General features: G+C 40.4%; 1 protein-coding gene across 1 annotated transcript; it reads left to right on the top strand.

Annotated features, from left to right (window-relative positions):
- The first annotated feature begins 15,481 nt into the window (after positions 1-15,481).
- On the top strand, positions 15,482-20,939 carry LOC147884340 (MLO-like protein 1). The gene is made up of 14 exons (XM_087398181.1): positions 15,482-15,689; positions 16,128-16,185; positions 16,288-16,517; positions 16,692-16,808; positions 16,895-16,958; positions 17,539-17,627; positions 18,218-18,292; positions 18,504-18,592; positions 18,867-18,916; positions 19,077-19,117; positions 19,500-19,709; positions 20,078-20,145; positions 20,407-20,467; positions 20,781-20,939. Exons 1-14 carry the CDS (start codon positions 15,558-15,560, stop codon positions 20,937-20,939), a joined length of 1,443 nt encoding a protein of 480 aa, XP_087254307.1. The 5' UTR covers positions 15,482-15,557.
- Positions 20,940-23,154: the final 2,215 nt, after the last annotated feature.

The raw sequence follows: 23,154 nt of genomic DNA, 5'->3' as shown, positions 1-23,154 counted from the left end.
AATCCATATGATCTCTACCGAGCAGAGACAGTGATCACTACATAGAAGAATGCACATTACCACTAGCAGAGAATGGCAGTAGGATAATGGCAAAACTGCCAATGCACATGTGAGTTTAGGATTCCTTGTGCATGTTTTCAGGTCATGGTATGAGATTCGCACCACTGCCATTCTCCACTGGTGGCATTCTCCACAAAGATTGACACAATTCCATATGATCTCTACACAGCGGAGACAGTGATCACTACATAGAAGAATGCACATGTGAGTTTAGGCTTCTCAATGCCATTTTCTAGGGCCTAATAAGAGATTGGCACCACTGCCATTCTCCACTTGTACAAATGTTTACCCTACTATTCTAGGAGTGGTATTCTAGTGATCATAGGAGAGTGGTGTCCGATTTAAATCCACATGTGAGTTTCATGATCTCAGTGTCATTATGTAGGATCTAGCATGAGTTTGGCATCACTGCCATTCTCCACTAGTGGTAATCTAGACAAACTAAACCTATAGATTGACATTCCACTATTTTATTGGCTACTGTAGGATAACGGCAAAAGTGCCAATGCACATGTGAGTTTATGATTTGTTGTGCATGTTTTTAGGTCATGGTATGAGATTGGCACCACTGCCATTCTCCACTGGTGGCATTCTCCACAGAGATTGCCACAATTCCATATGATCTCTGCAGAGCGGAGACTGTGATCACTACATAGAAGAATGCACATGTGAGTTTAGGCTTCTCAATGCCATTTTCTAGGGCCTAATAAGAGATGGGCACCACTGCCACTCTCCACTTGTACAAATGTTTACCCTACTATTCTAGGAGGGGTATTCTAGTGATCATGGGGGAGTGGTGTCCGATTGAAATCCACATGTGAGTTAGATGATCTCAGTGTCATTATGTAGGTGCGAGCATGAGTTTGGCATCACTGCCATTTTCCACTAGTGGTAGTCTAGACAAACTAAACCTATAAATTGACATTCCACTAATTTTATTGGATGCACATGTGAGTTTAGGCTTCACAGTTCAATTTTCTAGGGCCTAATAAGAGATTGGAACCATTGCCATTCTCCACTTGTACAAATGTTTACCCTAATATTCTAGCAGGGGTATTCCAAGGATCATAGGGGTATTCCACATGTGAGATTGGCACCACTGCCATTCTCCACTGGTGGCATTCTCCACAGAGATTGACACAATTCCATATGATCTCTACATAGCGGAGACTGTGATCTCTACATGGAAGAATGCACATGTGAGTTTAGGCTTCTCAATGCCATTTTCTAGGGCCTAATAAGAGATTGGCACCACTGCCATTCTCCACTCGTACAAATGTTTACCGTACTATTCTAGGAGGGGTATTCCAGTGATCATAGGAGAGTGGTGTCCGATTCCATTCCACATGTGAGTTTGATGATCTCAGTGTCATTATGTAGTTGCCAGCATGAGATTGGCATCACTGCCATTCTCCACTAGTGGTAATCTAGACAAACTAAACCTGTAGATTGACATTCCACTAATTTTATTGGCCGCAGTAGGATAATGGCAAAAGTTTCAATGCACATGTGAGTTTGATGATCTCAGTTTCATTTGTAGGTACCAACATGAGAATGGCATCACTGCCATTCTCCACTAGTGGTAGTGCCAATGCACATGTGAGTTTAGGATTCCTTGTGAATGTTTTCAGGTCATGGTATGAGATTGGCACCACTGCCATTCTCCACTGGTGGCATTCTCCATAGAGATTGACACAATTCCATATGTTAGCTACACAGCGGAGACAGTGATCACTACATAGAAGAATGCACATGTAAGTTTAGGCTTCTCCACTAGTGGTAATCTAGACAAACTAAACCTATAGATTGACATTCCACTAGTTTTATTGGCTGCACATGTGAGTTTAGGCTTCACAGTGCCATTTTCTAGGGCCTAATAAGAGATTGGCACCACTACCATTCTCCGCTTGTACAAATGTTTACCCTAATATTCTAGGAGGGGTATTCCAAGGATCATAGGAGAATGGTGCCCGATTCCAATCCACATGTGAGTTTGAGGAACTCAGTGTCATTATGTAGTTGCCTGCATGAGATTGGCATCACTTCAATTCTCCACTGGTGGCAGTCTAGATAAACTAAACCTGTAGATTGACATTCCAAAAATTTTATTGGCTGCAGTAGTATAATGGCAAAAGTGCCAATGCACATGTGAGTTTAGGATTCCTTGTGCCATTTTTAAGGTCTTGGTATGAGATTGGCACCACTGCCATTCTCCATTGGTGGCATTCTCCACAAAGATTGACATAAATCCATTCTCCAGTGGTGCCAATCTCTTATTAGGCCCTAGAAAATGGCATTGAGAAGCATGCACATGTGAGTATAGGCTTCTCAATGCCATTTTCTAGGGCCTAATAATAGATTGGCACCCTGCCATTCTCAACTTGTACAAATGTTTACCCTACTATTCTAGGTGGGGTATTCTAGTGATCATAGGAGAATGGTGTCCGATTCCAATCCACATGTGAGTTTGATGATCTTAGTGTCATTATGTAGGTGCCTGCATGAGATTGGCATCACTACCATTCTCCACTAGTGGTAATCTAGACAAACTAAACCTATAGATTGACATTCCACTAATTTTATTGGCTGCAGTAGGATAATGGCAAAACTGCCAATGCACATGTGAGTTTAGGATTCCTTGTGCATGTTTTAGAGAATGGCACCACTGCCATTCTCCACCGGTGGCACATAGAAGAATGCACATGTGAGTTTAGGTTTCTTAGTGCCATTTTCTAGGCGCCAATAAGAGATTGGCACCACTGCCATTCTCCCTTGGTACAGTTGTTTACCCTAATATTCTAGGAGGGGTATTCCAGTGATCATAGGAGAATGGTGCCAGGTTCCAATACACATGTGAGTTTGGGGATCTAAGTTCCATTATGTAGATCCTAGTGGAAATCTGCACAAAGTCAACATGTAGATTGGCATTCCATTGATTTTATTGGTAGTGTATCATTGATATTTTTTATTTTGGTACCAAATCTTACACATAAATCTTGACCAGTGTTCTAAGTCTTTCAATTTATCTCAAGGGATATTGGCACTAGTGCCACTCTCAAGGACTTCTTATGAGGTCTTGGAGAATGGCACTGGTGCCATTCTCCATTTAAAATTAGAATTTCAATCTCTAAATTTGCCATTCAATCATGAAAATCAAAATTGAGATTGAAGTTTAACTTGAAATCAAAATTTGAAAACTAGAATTTAGGTTTTGAAATACAATTTGAAACAGAATAATTTCAATTTGAAATACAAATTGAAATTAAAAATATCAATATGAATTTGAATTTAAATTTAATATTGGAGAGAATGGCATAAGTGCCACTCTATATATCCAAAATTCAAAAGGGAACAATGGCGGGAAGAGCTATATTTCAAAATTTGAATTATTTAGTAGTTTCAAACTATCACTTTTAACTTTCAAATCTACATTTCAGACAAATCAAGACCTTTTCTCTCATTTTAATTGATGCCTTTCCCTCATTCACTTTCTATTCATTCCAAACAAATCATTTCAATTTAGCAGAATTGGAGAGGAGTCTCAGAGTCTCAGAGTTTTACTCACCATAGAATTGAGGGGCTCGAGATGGTCGCAGTGTTGCACGGAGAGTCTTGAGGCAGGGGCAGAATCAAGGAGGTCGCACGGAGCTTGATGGTCAGCTGAGCGTAGGCAAAGCTTACGTTTGTGCATCCATAAATTCACCGCGACTTCTGGCATGATAGACCACGTTTATCCAACTGATGCATGTCAGAAATGACGAAATTCCAGACAGCAACCAACGGCTTGATAGCTTGAATTCCACCGGAGCTGCGAAGTTAATGGAGCTGGAAGGAAACACAACAACTGATGCTCAATCAGTTCGATAGCATGAGAAATGTTCCGATTTTTGGCTTTCTTTCTTGCAATTTGGCTTCCTCCTCCACCACCGATGCAACAAGATAAGAGGAGGGTTGCGTAGATAGAGATGGAACACTCTTGGAAGCCATCAGAAGATTATTGTTATTGAAAGAAAGAGAGAAGAGAGATACCCCGATTTTGGGTGACGGACTCAGACGGAGAGTTCCTTATCGAGTCGACTACGAACGAAGCGCCACAGTGAGGGAAGGCAACCAGTATATCCAATTTTGCAAGAACGAGGCGACTACGAATGAAGCACCGACCACTCCCTGAGTCTCTGCTTAGACTCTATGAGAGCCTTGAGGAAAAGCTACGCACGAGGAGATTGTGAGAGCTTGAGGAATCTACATGCATGAGGAGATCCACAGCATGGCATACGAGGCAATCAACATAGGGCAATGAGCGAAACGAAAGAGAAGGTACTAGGGTTTTTCAATTTTTTACCCTTCATTAGTTTAACCTTTTGCATTTCGTTAAAAAACAAATTTAACAAGTTTAATATATTTAACCTATCCTACCTATGCACTTTTTTTTAATGTAACCTATTGAAATCACTGTCATTAAACTAGGATCTAAGAATCCTCCCTACACCCTTCTCAAGGGATATTAAAATTGGCTTATGATCAGAGAACAAGAGGGACATTAAAGTAGTGGTGTTAGCCAAAATCCTTCTAGAGAAATAAGCTCTATCCAATTGAGCTTTTCTGTGGAAATGACCTATTTGAATTTTGTCTAGGTGAAGACGTGTCCTCTTAGGTATCAATTAAGACATCTTGATCCTTGAGGCTATTCAAGTGGTGAACTCACTCCGCCTTATGACATAACCTATTCTGTTCCATCTATCCCTTCTACCTTCAACCATATTAAAATCTCCCAAAAGAATAGTATTGTCTCAAGAAGAATCTTACCACTCCAAAGGAGTGCTCTATCTCTTGCAGAGCTAGGCACGTAGACTAAAAACATTTGACATACTACGTAGGGGTTAATGAATTCTATTCCTACTGCATTGTAATAAAAGCTGGTTAGAACCCCCCTATTTCTTGAACTAGGTGCTTAGCAATGCCCAAAGCTGCACCCCCTCTACCCTCTTTGTGTTCTATATAGACCCACACTCTCTTGTCATCAATCTAGTTAAGTTGCCACCTTATTTTTAGGCCTCCTACTTTGACTTTCTATGAAGAGATAAGAAATTAGGATTGAGTGCTCTAGCACACAACCATCTTCTAAAATTTTGTGGTTTTAGGTCGTTTAATGTTCCTTGAATGTATACACTTAGGAATGAAAATTTGTCTTGACTATTCTTTTTCCTCTTCTTTTTCCTTTATATGACTATTCCTCTTCTTTTTCCTTTATATGACTATTCCAGGAGGGACATTCCTTAATAAACTGTCTACCCAACCCACACAGAAAGCAAGAGTTTGGTATATTCTTGTAGAAAATATTTTGGAGCAGTTCTATGCCATCTCCATCCCACACACAAATAGTGTTTGGTGTGTGAAGCTATTTAATCTATGAAGCTCCTTTTCTTCCCTTCATCCGCTCCTTTTCTATACATTATCTTAGCATATTGTGTGTCTAGATGTCTAGACCGTGGGTAGTAGTAGTTCATCTACACCAAGTTTGTCTTTTGGATCTATTTCTAATGCTACTAATGTTTTATAATATCTGAATCGATTTTGAATGCAATTTTAAAAGTATAATTAAAAGCATCAAGGGACATTTTGGGGTCACAAAAGGTCCCCCTGATGCTTTTCTTCCAGCTATTTAATCTATGCTGCTATTTTTCTTCCACCTATTTAATCTATGCCGCTCCTTTTCTTCCACCTATGCACTCCTTTTATTTTAACCTACGCTTGCGATCTAATGCTTCCAAAGCCGATATTTCTTGTTAAATGTAGAGAAAAATCGGACGCTCGTCAACTAATTCAGTCTGCAACTTAAAATTTTACTTTTATTGGACCTTTACTTCGGAAGCTTCCAAAGCATAACTAAGCTAACATGAAAGAACTCACACAATTGAAGTAATATCGATCAAGTATTTAGCTTACGCTTGTCTTTTATTTAACATATTTCTTTTATTTAGCCTATGCATATATCTTATTTAACATACTTAACCTATGCATTTCTTTTATTTAACATATTTCTTTTATTTAGCCTATGCATATATTTTGTTTAACATACTTAACCTATGAATTTCTTTTATTTAACATATCTAAACTATGCATTTCTTTTATTTAACATATTTTCCCTATGCATTTATTTTATTTCTTTCATTTAACATATCTAACGTATGCATTTCTTTTATTTCTATTTTACATTGTCCACACTCATTTTCTTCCTTTTTTACATTGTCCTCATGCCTTTTATTTAACCTATTCTCATCTTCCTTTAAAAGAATCCATAGCTTGTGATCTAATGATGAGCATGATTACAATTTTTTTTTAACATGGAGAAAAATCACATGCTCATCAACTAATTCAATCTACACCTTAAAATTTTACATTACTTGGACCTTGATTAAGAAAAACATACTCTAACATAAAAATTTGGAACTTAACCAACCTAGCATAACCAAACTAACGTGAATAAACTCACATAACGAGCTAGGTTTCATAAAGTAATATCGATCAGCTTTACCACATATATGAATAAATGGAAGTAAAATAGTGTATGGTTTCAAATGAATACCACGTTCACACACACACACACACACACACACACACACACACACACAAAGTCTATGGTCTCAAGTTCTGGCATTGCAATGGGAGAATGGCACTCCTGCCATCCTCCAATCTCCCCATTTTGCAAAGCTAAAAATTTTTAAATTTGCTCCACTTCCATTCTCCCATTGCAATGTCCCAATTCAAAACTTTGGCTTTGCAAAGGGGGAATGGCACCAGTGCCATTCTCCCATTGTGATTTCCTGATTCAAATATTGGCTGTGCAAAGGGGAAATGGCACTAGTGCCATTCTCCCAGATTCAAAGTTTTGGCTTCACAGAGTCAAAATGGCACCAGTGAAAATATGAATCAGGGTATTGCATTGGGAGAATGGCACCAGTGAGTGTCCGATTCCATTCTGTAGTTGCCAGCATTAGATTGGCATCACTGCCATCCTCCACTAGTGGTAATCTAGACAAACTAAACCTATAGATTGACATTCCACTAATTTTATTGGCTACAGTAGGATAATGGCAAAAGTGCAAATGCACATGTGAGTTTAGGATTCCTTGTGCATGTTTTCAGGTAATGGTATGAGATTGACACCACAGCCATTCTCCATAGAGATTGACACAAATCCATATGAACTCTACAGAGCGGAGACTGTGATCATAGGAGAGTGGTGTCTGATTCCATTCCACATGTGAGTTTGATGATCTTAGTGTCATTATGTAGTTGCCAGCATGAGATTGGCATCACTGCCATTCTCCGCTAGTGGTAATCTAGACAAACTAAACCTATAGATTGACATTCCACTAATTCCAATGGGAGAATGGCACTGGTGCCCTTCTACCTTTGTGAAGCCAAAATTTTGAATCAGGACATTCCATTGGGAGAATGGCACTAGTGCCATTCTCCATTTTCCTATTACAAAGCCAAAAATTTTAAATTTTAAATTTGCACCACTGCCATTCTCCCGTTGCAATGTCCCGATTCAAAACTTTGGCTGTGCCATTCTCCCCATGCAATGTCATGATTCAAAATTTCTACTTCACAAAGATAGTATGGCACTAGTGCCATTCTCCATTTGCAATGTCACGATTCAGAATCTTGGCTTTAGAAAGGGAAAATGGCATGAGTGCCAGTCTCCCAATGCAATGTCTTGATTCAAAGTTTGCCTTCATAAAGGGATAATGGCACCAGTGCCATTCTCCCATTGCAATGTCCTAATATAAAATTTTGGCTTTGCAAAGGGAGCATGGCACCATTGGCATTCTCCCAAGGCAAAGTCCCAAGTCAAAATTTTGTCTTATAAAGGAAGAATAGCACTAGTCTGTTCTCCTCTTATGAAGACAAATGTTTTTCTCAAGTCAATGCATGGGGAGAATGGCACTGGTGCCATTCCCCTTTTCAAAGATGGGATATGCAATTCTCCATAGGAAAGCCAAATTCACATGGAGAATGGCACCAATGCCATTCTCCACAATCCCACATGGAGAATGGCACTGGTGCCATTCTCCCCCCGCTACAAGGACAACTTTGTTGGTCTTATGAAATTCTTTGGTTGTAGCTTGTTCATAATCAATTTCCTGTCATCGTAATGAGAGGGGATGGCTATTATCAGATGCATGAATCAGGTCATGACGATGGTGAAAATAATTCATGCTTTGAAAAAAGTTTTATCAAATTGCTAAAATTTTTAGGGAAATAATTCATGCTTTCATGAAAATTTTGTATAGACTCATTCATGCATTCTAGAGATTTGCACCAATGCCATTCTTCCCCTCTAGAAGGACATATTTGATGGTCTTATGAAATTCTTTGGTTGTAATTTGTTCATAATTAATTCTCCATAATTGTAATGACAGGGGATGGCTATCAGAAGCGGGGACAAGGTCATGATGATGGTGGGGAATGAAGTGGTTGGAATTGGTGGAGTGTGTGCAATAGATCCGGAGGCCTACTGTAGTGGTGTGAAGATTGGGACAAAAAATGTATCGGTGATAGTGGAGAAGTCTATCAATAGTGAAATGCTCTTGCCATTTCCCACTATGGATGCAGTGCTTATTGGTGAGGCAATTTGGAGCGTTGTCAAGTGGCCTAAGGGCTCTCTAAAACATGTTGGTGATTCTTTAGATGATGCGTAACTGAAGAAGCTGCACCAAGTGAGCCTGAGCGACCTTATGTTGAGGCGATGCCAGTTTCTTCATTGGAAACTTACAATTTCATTCGTGAATCTTGGAAAGAGAAAAAGGTTGTCTTATGGGATGAGAGAAAAACAAAGACCATGGGGGAAAGTGTGATCTTATATGTTTTCCCGGGAGACTCTGTAAACTTTGACCTATTGGGTAACAATTGCATTGGTGTGGGTATTGAAAAGAAAGAACAAATTAGAGGAAGTGACTTAGGGTCTTCTATGCAAGATGTCGGCTCTCTCAGCCTAGTAAAGTGGCCCATCAAGCAGATTACCTTACTTGAAGGAAGCCCATTGCAACAATATGTGCCCATGGACCACGTTGCTGGTATAGATGAGTTGGTCAATGATCAAATGTTGAAAAGGGATGATCCAACATCAAAGAAAAGAAGGTACACTTTCATTAGCAGGGTGCCTAGAGCCTCTAACACCAATGTACAAAATGTCACTAGATTCGATGCAGCAGGTTTCTTCCATCGATTGTTGTGGGAGTAGGTGTTGCCAACATGTAGAGCGAGATCTCTTAATGAATCTAAGGAAGAACTTTTGGGGCAGCTCCTTGGAGTCTCGTACAAACTTTATATACGATGTGTTGTCAACGGCTTGGCATCATGACTACACAAGGAGGATATGCTACAACTTCAGGATAAATGGTCGGGATGTCTGTTGTAGAGCATGGTATGAGATGCATGGAATTCCAAGGACATCATTTTATCGATACAGGGAGCAATTTGAGAGTGGTGTGCAGCGATATGTGCATGGCAATTCAGGGATTATGAGGAGGAGCAGGGAGCACATAGGTATGGGAAGGGCTCTCATTCAACACTTTGTGGATAATAGCACAGAGCATATGCCTCACAAGAGTAGAACCATGCAGGATGGTTCTAGAGAGACACAGCAAGTGATACCTGAAGTGTATAAGAAGATAGACGTCCTACGTGAGGTCAATACTTCACTTAATCAACGTGGTTATCAAAGCCTATCCACATCCACATTTGGCAGGATTTGGAAATCAGACGTAAAAAATGTAGCCCTTGTTAAGACGAGTGAATTCTCTAAATGTAGCTTGTGCAGCTGGATCAAGGCTCAATTGGCAGCCACAAAAAGTCAAGATGAGCGCAATTTGCTGATGGAAGAGAGAAAGATGCATATGATACAGCAATAAAGTTGTAGGAACTTATACTATGCATGGCGTAGGTACTCAGAGATGGATCCAAAAAAGTATGTATGCATAATCCATGATAAGATGGACCAAAAAAAGACGGCAATTATAGGTTTCACTCATTGGAATGATTACCCATGGGCATGGAAACGGTCATTATGGACACTTCACCCTCAATGGTTTGTGGCCATCTGATCCCAACCTGACGATTGGATCACTCTCAATTTGTTTGCGCAACCTCGAGAGGATGGATATGCATGACCTTGGAGACCTTGCTACCAATGGGATTCCTAGAAGCAATGCTCGCCTTTTGAATGCTCTATGTTCAAGAAACGCTTTGGACTCCCATTACAGTTCTAAAGGTGCACATGTTTCCACAAGTGGAGCTAGCTTGTCTGAAAATGTAGATGTCATGATCACAAATGTAAATCTAGAAACTGTATCACAAAGTGACCCGAAGTCTGTCACGGAGGCCATGACAACTTCCATTGCAAGGGCTACAAACACATGTATGAATTTTTTTCTGTCAAATACAAGAGAAAACCCACCCTCTTTAGAGGGGAGTGTTGCTATTGAGCCACCATTCCAAAAGTTGCCAGAGAACTTGCTACTCCAAGTAGATAATTGTGGGTCTGAGAACAAAAATAGATACTTGTTTGCATACCTTTCTCTTCTTGTAGCAAGGGGCATTTTCAAGACAATTCAATTGGGCTTCTTGATGGTAGGGCACACACATGAGGACATTAATGCAATGTTCAGCAGGTTTTCTGAGAGCTTGTGGGTGGGACAAACATTCACTTTCCCGCATCTGATGGATACATTCAAAAAATGTACATCATCTTCACCGGCACCATTTGTTCTTACACGGGTTCCTAACTTCAAGGATTATGTGGATGGCTACCTATGTGATGGGCAAGAAATGCTAGTTGGACATGCAAAGCCATTACAATTTCGATTTTACATGCAAGGTGACAAACCAATGATGCAGTACAAGGTGCATCCAAAATCACCGAATTGGATGCCCATTGTGAAGGGGGAATTGAGCTATGGAAGAAAGATAGTGAGGGTCGATCATTGTTGCCAACAGGTTGTCCGGATATACTGCCAATGGCTGCATTTGTGAGAGATCACTTGCAAGTAATATCAGGGATAAAGGATTACATTAAGTTTTGGGAGAGATGTGCAAGTGGAAAGAATGCATCCTATGAGTCCTACATTAGGCCAGTGATAGACTATTGGAAAACCATGATCGGTGAGCTCGAACAAGAAAACATCTCAGAGATAGGAGTGTACAGAGAGTTTTGGCCAAGAACACAATCTCCTGATGAGGAGGATGATATAGATGCTTGCATTAATGATTTCCAAGGCTATGAGGAATGGAATGATCACTATTGTGGGCCTCTGAGGGAAGAGTTTAGACCAATGGTGGATGTTAAGCAAGGTGACTTCATCTTGGTGAGGCCATCAGATCCTATATACCCCATATGGCTTGGGGTTGCCATATCAAGTGCCGAGATGGATGCTGCTTCTCCTAATTTCAAGAAATTATTAATTCAGTATTGGGCACCATCAGTTAAGAGAAAGGGGCTCAGTGATGCAGATGCCTATGTTGATTGCTGGAACAAGTATTGGGCAGAGAATAGGTTGGATCCACAAGTATGGGAGTGTATTGATGCAATTGTCTGGTCATGGACATCAAAATCCATAAATAGACCCAAGAAGATCAAGATTCCACAGAGTGTATGTATCAAAGCACAGAAGAGCTTGCTTGGTATCAGAGCATAGAAAATGGTGTCGATTTTCTCCCTCTTAATCTCCCAAACTTCCATTGTAAGGTGTGTTCTCATGTGATGTTTCTCAATTGTTGTTATCTTGTCAATGGGTATTTGCATATTATTAATATGACAATTTTCAGAAGCTGACCTTCACCAATAACTACTTTGTTTCTAGTGGAACTCACTATGCATGGTGTTTGTTAACACCACCAACTGGTGTTTATTAACACCTCCAAATACATGATTTTCAAACTCTGCCACAAATGCTTTGTTCTGGTTTTTATACACAATGAACTGTTTCAAAACCAATGAAGTTTTTCATAATCATTGGAATTCCAAATATTAGCTTATTCAATATTGGTAAAATTCCCACAATCAATGGAAATTTTCCCAAATTTAATGAAGCCTTTCCCAATTTTAATGAAATCCACCCAATTTCGAAATTCCCAAAATGCAACTTTTGTCCCACTTTATCTAATACTGTGTTAGATAGTATTATCCACCATTACTTTGCATAAATCACAGGCATTTAGAAAAAAGTCTCTCAAAATGAGCTCCATTCACCTGCATCCATCCACAACAAGGACAAGTTAGAACAAGAACCTTAACTTGTGGTACTGTAGGCTTCAAAGCATAGCTCCACTTGTTATTAATGTCACAACATCATAAGATATTTATAACAGCAAATCTTATAGACCTTGGATGGTGGTGCATTGTGTGGCACCCCAATGTTTGAGTCACATGTATTGAGAAGCTCCATGTGTTACTCTTTCCTAAACTGCCATTATGCAAATTCCCCCCAGTATGGGGTCATGAGAGAATTCCCATCATAATTTTTAAAGTACCTCATTCAAGACAAAATGGTCCACTGGTCAATACGCCAAATATAACAACTACCTCCTGAGAGAGAAGTAGATCATAAAATAGATTTAATTCCTGGATCTACCCCTGTTTGTAAACCCCCATATAGGCTTAGTTAAACAGAGGAATGTGAGGTTGAAAGACAGTTAACGAAATATCTTAGGAATGGCCAAATTCAACCAAGTAGCTCACCTTGGTCTGCACCAGTTTTACTGGTAAGGAAAAAGGATGGTACTATGCGTTTATGCATAGACTACAGAGCACTGTGTGACAAGTAGTCTTGATCCCCCCACTTCAATGGTCAATGGGGAGCACATACTTGAGATGAATGTGGTTTTTCAAAAATTTTCCCTTATTGCCTAGATAGTTAATGCTTTTTTCAAGAGTGTGGGGGATGCCTAGATACCTGGCACCCACACAAATATCATATTTTTCTAACTATGATTTTTTGTTTGGTTGGCTGGCAGGTATAGTTCCCCACTCCTCGATTAATTGGCAAAAAGGCCTAACTACTCTAGCCTCCTACTCCAGCAAAACTATTATGGATACCATTTGGTAAATCATTGTAATGCAACGATGCAATCAATTCTATTATTTTTTCCAAGTAGCGATTTATTATTAGATTGAGTAATCTCTAGTCTAAATTTGATTGTATGGTTCATTCTTGAAGGAATTTTTAAATGCAAACACACACACACACACACACACACACACACATACACACACACACACGCACACACACACACACACATGCTCACCTTTGTTTTCATCGTGATTGCTTGAACGAGCACATGATACATGTATGCCTCTATTTTCAAGCATACAAAATGTTTGTGGTGGAGAACATAATTTAGAACTTTCAAGCGTACAAAATGTTTGTGGTGGAGAACATAATTTAGAACATATCTTTAAGTTGGAGGGTGACAATATAGAGAATATCTTGGAGTATGACATGCTTGTCCTAGTGGCACACGTGGAGCCTTATTCTATAAGTAGGGGATCTGATTATACTTAAGGAGGAGACTTAAAGGAGGGATGAGATCCAAAGAAAATAAAAAGGAATTGAATATGACAAGAAATGAGTCATATTTTAAATATGAATTTGCAAGCTCTATCAAACTATGGCATGGAATGAGTAAAGCACGTGGAACAAACTATAGTGGGAAAGTAAGAAATATCTTATTGAAAGAATAGTTGAGAAGGTGAAATGTATAGTGAAAGATGGTAGAAACAAATGACATGCATTTTAGTGAATTTTTGAAATGTCAAAAGGGGGACTTGCTTGTACTTAATAATAGTTATGAGGCCAATTGAGGAATGCTCCTATAGGTAGGGACAATGGGACCTACAACTACAATGGCAAAGTTTTGAAAATTTAGTTCCTTGAAAGTTAGGTGTTAAAGTAGAAACAAAATCTGTACAATCAAGGTAATTGCACCTAAAGGCACATGGATGAAATTAATTTGGCAAGGTAAATGGTAACAATACTAGTATCTTGCACTAGGAATCTGTAATGTGATAACAAGATAGATGGAAGGAATGAATGTTTAAATACGTGGTTTGGAAAAGCAATCGATATGACACAAGGAAGAAGGGAAGAGTCAATGGAAAAATCTACATTCTTCAACAAGCAAGGAAGTTGGACTAGTCCCTCACGCCCGTTTAGCCTTACAATCGGTCGCTTGGTATCGAGAGGATGTACAATGGACCTGTTTCCACGACGATCGATGCAATGGTCATTTGAGAACCGACAGGACAATGAGGATGGTGGGAGGCTCGCTGGTGAAATGGTACATTCATGCCACACGCTCGAGGAAAGTACGTTTGAAAAGCTCATCATTTGCCTGAGCGCCATCCATCACCCAGGTGCGCAAACGAGCCTTACGAAAAACCGTAGTTTCAAAGTCACACCTAGGCGCTCTGCAAGCCATTGCCACCCACTCATGAAGCTCTACGTGAACTGAAGGGAAGCTCGCACCCTGCACCCAGATGCGAGCACGTGGGTTGCAGGCAAACAGGCCCAATGACGGAGTGACAACCATGCATTGAATGACCTTGTGTGGACCAGTACACTGAGGATGTGGTTGACGACGATCGCCCATTTTGTGGTTACCATACGTTAAAGATAGAGTTTCAACATCGGACGACACTCTCACCTTGGGCACATGAGGAGACATTCCTTCGATTGTGAGCCTTTCAGGCAGGTTCTTGCTGAGGTGGCAAACGGAAGGCCACCGCAAGCCAAACCTTGCCTGACCCTTGCAATCGGACTACATAGGCAGGTAAGGGTCAGCAAGGATCCGGCAACCAATGAAATGCTGCCCTCAACCTCACAGAACACTCCCTATAAATGTGGCAAGGTAAGGCAAGGCCCATAATACTTCAGGCAAGCATGTGCCCGTAAATCCGGGACGCACCTTAAATCGGAAATGAAACACAAGGCATACCATGTGCCCAAGCTATCTGGCTTCACGGTTGGACTGTCCAAATTGTAGCTGGACGGTTGGACTGTCCAAATTGTAGCTGATGAGGTTCTAACAATTAGAATTACTCACTGTTTCGGAAAATTCTGCTGACGGATGCCTTTTCTGTTCATTTCTATATGCCATCCAATCAATCAAAGAAAAAGAAGCACAGCGACTTTCCTCCTCACTGGGTCCTCAGTCCTCAGTGCTCACTTCTCCAATAGAGGAGACATGCGCTGAACACGGCATTCTGGCTCGACGCTCAAAACGCGCCTGGAAGTTCGTTCGTACATCTCTGCTGTAGCAGTCGATTGAAATATCTCATAAAGTTGGTTCAAACATCTCTGCTATAGGGCTACTTCAAGCAGCAATTGCGAGGATAGTGTTGGAGGCAACAGCAGCTCTAGTAACGATACTAAGAGTATTGATCTACAAAACACAGCAAAAACCATCGTCAGAGAGGGCAACACAACCGTCACATGGCAGACACTTCTGCTAATCCTGTCGTTACCGATCTGGAAAGTACGCCCACCTGGGCTGTTGCAGCTACATGCAGCGTCTTTGTAATAATTTCTCTGATGCTTGAGCGATCGCTTCACCATCTTGGCAAGGTAATCGCCTATTCCTGTAGAAGACTGACACCAGACTCCACAGCTATGCGCGCAAAATCGACCTGCTACTAGGTAGGCGACGTTGTATGAACCCGTGTATCAGTCATGACAATCACCTGGCCAAAGGCATTTCACACACATAAGGGACCAGGTCATGCATTAAGCCCAAATCGTGAGATCTGTTGATCTTTAAAATTATCCTGCCATCGGCCTCCGGCTTGAGCCTTCGTTAAGCAGTCCAAGTAGTTGATCAACCTCATTGTTAACAGGAACGCACTCCAAGCTCCGCGGGAAGATGTCGCTGATGAATATGTACTCAAGTTAGCCCTGGGATATCTAGAGGCGCCTTTCGGTCAAGTCACGATTTCGAACGATATCCGTTGTGGCTTTCCTCTCCTTCAAGTGTGGTAATAGGTGTACTTAATTTGTGGTTTGCAGTGGTTCAGACGTCGGAAAAACCCAGAGTTGAACAAAGCTTTGAACAGAATAAAGGATGGTAAGATAGCTCAACAAATTCATATGATTTTCGATGAGGTATGTGTTCTTTCGGTATCGTTGAATCTCCTATGGCGAATTGATAGATGTGTGGTTTGTGCAGAGTTGATGCTACTAGGGTTTATCTCTTTGCTGTTGACAGTATTCCAGACTCGTGTCACCCAATTCTGTATTTGGGAAGATTGGGCACGCTTCATGCTGCCCTGTATTAAAGACCCAACAGCCCCCATCTCCCCTGTAGCCACCACTGCCCGCAAGCTGCTGACGTTTGAGTGCTCGCGGGTTTCACAGCGAGGGCGACTCTTAGAGTCGGCAGAAAGTTCATGCCCAGCTGTTAGTATAGTTTTACCGAGTCTATTTCTATCGAGATTTTGGTTAAAATGATACTAAAAAAAAGTGCATGCCAAACTAGAAGCTGTGATCGAAGGAAGCCATACTGTTTGGCACTAACTCACACGATACAATTGACAATCAGCCGTTTGATAAGCGTTTTTTCTTGATTGGCAGGGGAAAGTTCCACTGCTGCCGAAAGAGAGTATCCACCAGCTGCATACCTTCATATTCGTGCTGGCCCTTATGCATGTGCTTCTTAGTGCCTTGACGATGTTTCTAGGGAGGCTCAAGGTGAGCATGCCTCGCAACGCTAATGAGTATATCTTGGTGTGATGAAAGGTGCCTTAAGTTTAATCTGATTACTTGAACGGTGGCAGATTTCGGGTTGGAAATCCTGGGAAAGTGAGGCTATGCTGGAGGACAAAGATTCTAGTACTAAAGGTGAAGTTGTGCTTGCCTTGAGTCTGAAGTTTCTTGTAATAGTGGAGAAGCAGAAGCTCACGTAGTTGGGTGTTTGCCCACCTGAGTTGGCTGCCCACGTTCGCCCCTGGTACATGGGCATGTGGGTGTTTGGGTGTGTGAGTAAGGAAAAAAAAGTTTCTTGAAGAATTTCTAACTGTGAATAGAGTTTGGTCTCAAAACACACAAAATATGAAGGTACTTGAGATAAGGACAAGTAGCGGCTACCCAAAGACTTTAGACATGGCAAGAAGACATTAGACATGGCAAGGTAAGTTCATAGTAAGGTCTTATATCATGGAGGGAAAAAGAGCAAAAATAGGTACTTGATTATGCTATGCAAAATGCATAATGGGAAATAGAGGGTTAATATTTGGGGAATAGGGGACTAGGCATAACCCTCTCTCATTTTTCCTTAGATTTTATGTCATGTACCAAGGGAAAGGCACCCCATGGGCCATAATATGCTTTTCCAAGGGAAATCATCCATCCATATTCTCTCTTTCCTTCCTCTCCATGACATAAGACCCTAATATTGTGTTGACTTGTGTACACAATGCAGGTCAAGCATACAGATATGTTAAATGGGATGAATTTATCAAGAGGCATGCAAATCATCCATGGAGTAAAGTCGCCCTTCTTAGGTGGATGGTGAGCTCTCCACTTTTATAATGGTCACCAAGTTCACAATGGTGTTGGATTTTTTGTTTCTCTTCTAACTCACCTATTGATGCTTGTTCCGACCTTACCAATACTTACTCTAAGTAGTCCTCTCGTGAAAGTTCAATAGGATTTATGTTGCAATTTGCTTCTCTTACTAGAACTACTCTAGAAGCATTGAAGACTAGTGCCTATAAGATTTGAACCCAAGTCCTAAGTATTGAAAACTCCATGCCCAAGCCACCAGGCCAAAGCTTTAAATGAAATGTTGGATGGCCACACTATTTCCTATTTTATGACCGAGATATCTCTAGGCTGAAAATGGCTCCCTCCTATTTCTAGGTAACCATTTACCTACAAATAGCAATAGAGGGGAGCCATTTACCTATGAAGAGGCTTACCTCATTCCTTTCCTCACCATCATGGGTTACTGGAGCTGGTGACATCATTATGACAAGATAATTTCAATAATGGGAATTGAAAACAAAATTCTTTGACTTGAAAAGCACATTTGAAAACCTATATTCGAACATTACCAAGTTGCTACAATCCATAACATAAACTCTATATATTTGATGTAGGTTTCATTCTTGCGTCAATTTGGCAAGTCTATCACAAAGCAAGAGTATCGAACCTTACGACATGGATTTATCATCGTGAGCTTCCTTGCTTTTCTAAGGTTGAGATTTTAATTGGTCACAACTATATATAAAATGGTTTATTAAACCACAAAGTTTCATCACTTCTTATCTCATAAACACACATGTTGTTAGGCATGTAATCATATATCAAGTTTTCTATGTTTTTATTAATGACTTTGACATAGGCTCATGTGAATTCGTGTTGTGATTGATGACTTTGATATAGGCTCATCTAGATTCATGTAGAGAATACAACTTCCATGCCTACATGATGCGATCACTTGAAGACGATTTCAAGAGAATTGTAGGCATCAGGTGCGTGGCCACATCATTGTTTTAAGTTTAAAGCCATGTTTCTTTTGATTGAAAGTTCATGTCTTTTAGCTACCTTGTGAGAAGCAATTCGTTTACTAGCTCTTGTTTTTGCAATTCAGCTACCTTGTGAGAAGCAATTCGTTTACTAGCTCTTGTTTTTGCATCCGTTTGTCAAGACTTTTTGCACATGGTATTGCATGTGTCCAAATGCCGCTACTTACAAGTACCTTTACTTTCTTGTTTAATTAGCGATCTTTGTTATGTGGCTTTGTAGTGCATATCAATGGCTGTTTGTGATGATCTTTTTGCTGCTCAACCTCCAAGGTAAAATTGAAACACATACTGGCTTCCTTTCTTCCTTTTAATTCTTTAATATCTAAATATTATATATTAATGATTTCTCCTCTACATTTTCACGTTCAAAGTACAATGGAATTATAGGTCCCTCAAAGAGTCACCTAGATTTGATGTCTTAAAATTTCAGGTCTACAAACATATTTTTGGATGGCATTTCTACCATTAGTTGTGAGTATATATCTTTTGTCTCCATAGCATGCACTTTAGGCTCTCTATATATTCTTTGTAGTTATATTGCATGTAAGAGTCGATTTGTAAGATATAAAATGATATTTAGTTCGATAAAAAATGAGATTCATTGCCACTATCACAAATATTCTTTAAGTTGACTCAATTAGTGTTCTTAGTAGAACCTTCAACGACAAAAGTATGAAAGAAATTTTAATAATTCTTACATTGTCACACAGAAAGCTCTAAAGCATGGGACATCACATATAGATAAATCACACATTTACTTGTAGAATTTTCTCATGCATTCCATGTGCTCATGGAGGATAAAGATGTATGTTATAAAATATGTGACGTTAAGCTATTTCGACTTGTTTTGCAGTTGTTGTTGACTGTGACCACTAAACTACAGCACATCATCATCATGCTAGCACTTGAATTTAGCGAAAAAAATATCCTTGTGAAAGGTGAAATAAATGTACAATTGAAGGATGATCTTTTTTGGTGGCATCGACCAAGAGTAGTTTTGCACATTGTGCACTTTATACTCTTTCAAAATGCCTTTGAGTTGGCATTTTTTACTTGGGCATGGGTATGCTCCTCCTCCTTACAAAAGATATGCTTGTCATAATATAATGGATTTATATAACAAGGCCTAACTTGTGTCCACTTGTGGCTTATGTGCATGAGTGTGCTTCTTGTGTGCTTGTGGTTGTATGAGTGTGTGTGTGTGCACGCACGGGCACATGCGCATGCACGTGTGCATGCACACGCATGTAGATATATGCGTGCATGTGTATTTGTTTGTGTGTGCACCTACGCATGTGTGCTTGTGGTGTGTGTGTGTGCACACGTGCATGCACGCGCTCGTGCATGCATGCATGCATGTACGCATACTCATGTTTGTGTCTCTCTACGTTTATGTAGCAAGTTGAGAGTTTGGATTTCCTTATTGCTCAGATGAATTATGGATTAAACTCTTGCTTCATTGGGGATCCTCTCATGACAGGCATCAGACTTGTTGTTGGGTATGTTTCTTTATATTAAGGCTTATTACCTTTTTCTAAGTCCTAAACCTTTCTAGAATCTTTGGGATTTAATATAGTATATTATTTTTGGAAATAACAAGATAGTTAAAGTCTTTTAACACATATAATAGTTTCTAAAAGAGATTGATATTTGCTAAAGTCTTATATCTAGTACCTTTGCTGGGATTAATAAATCTTTATTATTGACTCTTACTTTTGGACTATTGACTAAGTGAATGTTTTTTCATACATGTTTGCCAGAGTTCTTGTTACATTCCTTATGAGCTATGTTACACTCCCACTTTATGCCTTGGTGAATCAGGTTTGAATCCTAAACCATATATGAAATATTTACTTATTGAGAATTAGCACACCTTATATTTTTTATTCACTCAAGATTTCAAACCCCTTTTATTCTTATTATATTTTAAAGGACCCCTTACTCCTTATATTTCAAATGAATCCTTACTCAATTCTATAATATATCTCTCGGTCTATAATTCTAGGCCATAATGGCAATAGAGTAATACTTATATGTTAATTCAGATATTATAGCATTGATTCCATGTATAGTTGATGCACTTTTTGACATCATGATTCTAATGTGTTCCTTTCTTGTCACTTACTCATTTCAGATGGGTGGTAACTATAAAAAGTCCATATTTTCCGAGCACATTCAAGGAGCATTGGAGACTTGGGCTAAGCGAGCAAAGAAGAAAGTTGAAGCCACCCATGAAAGATTAAGCTTTAAAGGGACAATTTGTCGATTTAAATCCACCCATGAAAGGTGTTGAGAGTTCACCCTCAACATCATGTGATCATGTGTGCATAGCACCATCATGTGATCATATATGCATAGCACTAACCCAATAGAGTGCTATAAAGGAAAGGGTTAGATGCCCTAACCCTAACCCTAACCCTAAATGGGTTTGTATATATTCTACATTTATCTAGTGTACAGTTAGTCATTTGTGGTGTGCTCTCTAGCTGTGCCTCTCTCCTCATCTCCACTCTTCTCCTCTCCCCTCTTCATATTTTGTCATGGTATCAGAGCTCCCTTATCTTCCGTTGAGGCATTGCGATCCACTTATGAGAGTGTGAGAAAGTGATTGAAAGATTGAGTGTCCTTTCATTCCATTGATGAAAGAGAAGTTTCCATCAGAAAATTTCAGTTCATGCTTGATTGAGAGAATTCTAGCATTGAGAGAGAGAGTTTCTTTAAGAGCTTATATTCCATTGAGAGATTGTGAGAGTGAGATGCTTTGAGAGAAAGGTAGGGAGAATTATTGAGTGTTTGTGAGACATTTTATTCATTTTATTTGAGAGACATTTTCGTTCACTTACTTCCATTGAGAGAGAGAGAGAGAGAGAGAGAGAGAGTTTCATTCTAGTAGTCCCAAGGTTTAATATCTCCTTCTATTTGCTGTTGATCTCCTTCTATTTGAGAAGGATTGAAGGTTGGTTGTCCCGAGGAGATCTGGTAGCTGATCAGTCGACTCCTTTGGCTCAGCTTATATTATGGCTCGGGGGGGTCACTCATCATATGTAACCCTATCACGTGAGTTCAACAGAAGGATATTTTTAATTCTAAAATTTAAAGAAATAAATATACATAAGGGACTATTTAAAATAGTTTTGGAAAAAATTTACAGATTTGTATAGAAAAGGGGTACATTTTATTAATGAAAATTTTACAGATAAGGGATTTTAGAAATAGGCCTTGAACGCACGTGGTATAGAGGGTTTATACATAGTGACCCCCCCTGAGTACTACGGCTCCTATCAGCAAACTACTATAGCTCCTAAGCCTCGACTCAACAATAAGCTTGATTATGATGAAGGAGCTCTAAGGCTCCTTTCTGTGCTCCAACGCCCGCCAACTACAAAGCCTCTCCAATGATGAGCCTTCTACGGGTCAAAGAAGCGACTCCAACGAAGCTCCAGGCTCCATATAGTTTCTTCCTTCAACTACACAGCTGCTCATAATAACAGACTCAAAGGCTCCATCAGCCTTCACTCCCAGCCAACTCGGGAAGGCTAGTCTTCAAACGACCATCTCTAGCAACGCCATGCCCCAAAAGCCTTCTACTCAGCTGCGCTCTTCTACTCAGCTACGAGCATCGGCTCTCCAACAATCGAGTCGCCTCCTTCAATGAAGCACACAGCACGGGCCTCCATCAATGCCCGCGACTCTGCAACATACCAAAGAGCCCATGGCACTATCTACGTCCTACGACAACCTCTCCACTTGTAGTCCATCTCCAACAACCTAAGCCTCAATACCCACGGCTCACAGCTCCTAAGGCACAGCTCTAGCAATGTCCGTCGCCATGGCTTGATCTGGCGGCTATCCCTTGGTCGTTTCAGTCTGGAGCAACCAGGCATGGAGAGAACTATGAAGGGGCAGATCCAACGATGGGCACTCCAGCGTGCATACTCACAATGCCTAGCAACCTGGTAAAGCTCTTTTGCACAGTAAATAGCCGCTCCATCTCAAACGACACTTCAGCCAATAGACTCTTCTATACTCAGCCGCAACTACAAGGCTCCAACGACTACAGTAAGCTCCAAAGCACTCCTCCAAACGAGCCAATGCTCCTAGCCATCAGAAGCAAACATCGTCAGCACCGAACATCCACGAACTCGATGTAGAAGCAGATGAAATCTCTGAGATTTGGTCAGAATCCTAAAGATTCCGGTGCCTCTCCAACTGACACGTGTCCAACCCTATCCTCTAGGGTCACCACATATACCTTTGGTCAAAGAGCTACCACGTGGTAGACTTATCTAAGATGTCATCCTAGGTGCCACATCAGCAGGGCCATGTCACTATGCCATGTCATCAGTTGACTGCCACATCATCTGCCACAGTGGTAGTCCATGTAGGTAGGTCCAGTCAGCATTCTTCCTTGGCAGTCAAAGTCAAAGTAAAAGGCCACATCAGCATATGCCACATCATCACTACCACCTCACCTACCACCTTATCACTACCACGTGGCAGTCCCCTGA

This window comes from Dipteris shenzhenensis, chromosome 27 (genome assembly GCF_047967505.1).
Source record: "Dipteris shenzhenensis isolate YYH24624 ecotype China chromosome 27, Dip_SZ_1.0, whole genome shotgun sequence".
NCBI classification, from domain to species: domain Eukaryota; kingdom Viridiplantae; phylum Streptophyta; class Polypodiopsida; order Gleicheniales; family Dipteridaceae; genus Dipteris; species Dipteris shenzhenensis.
This window is presented reverse-complemented; position numbering and strand designations above follow the sequence as displayed.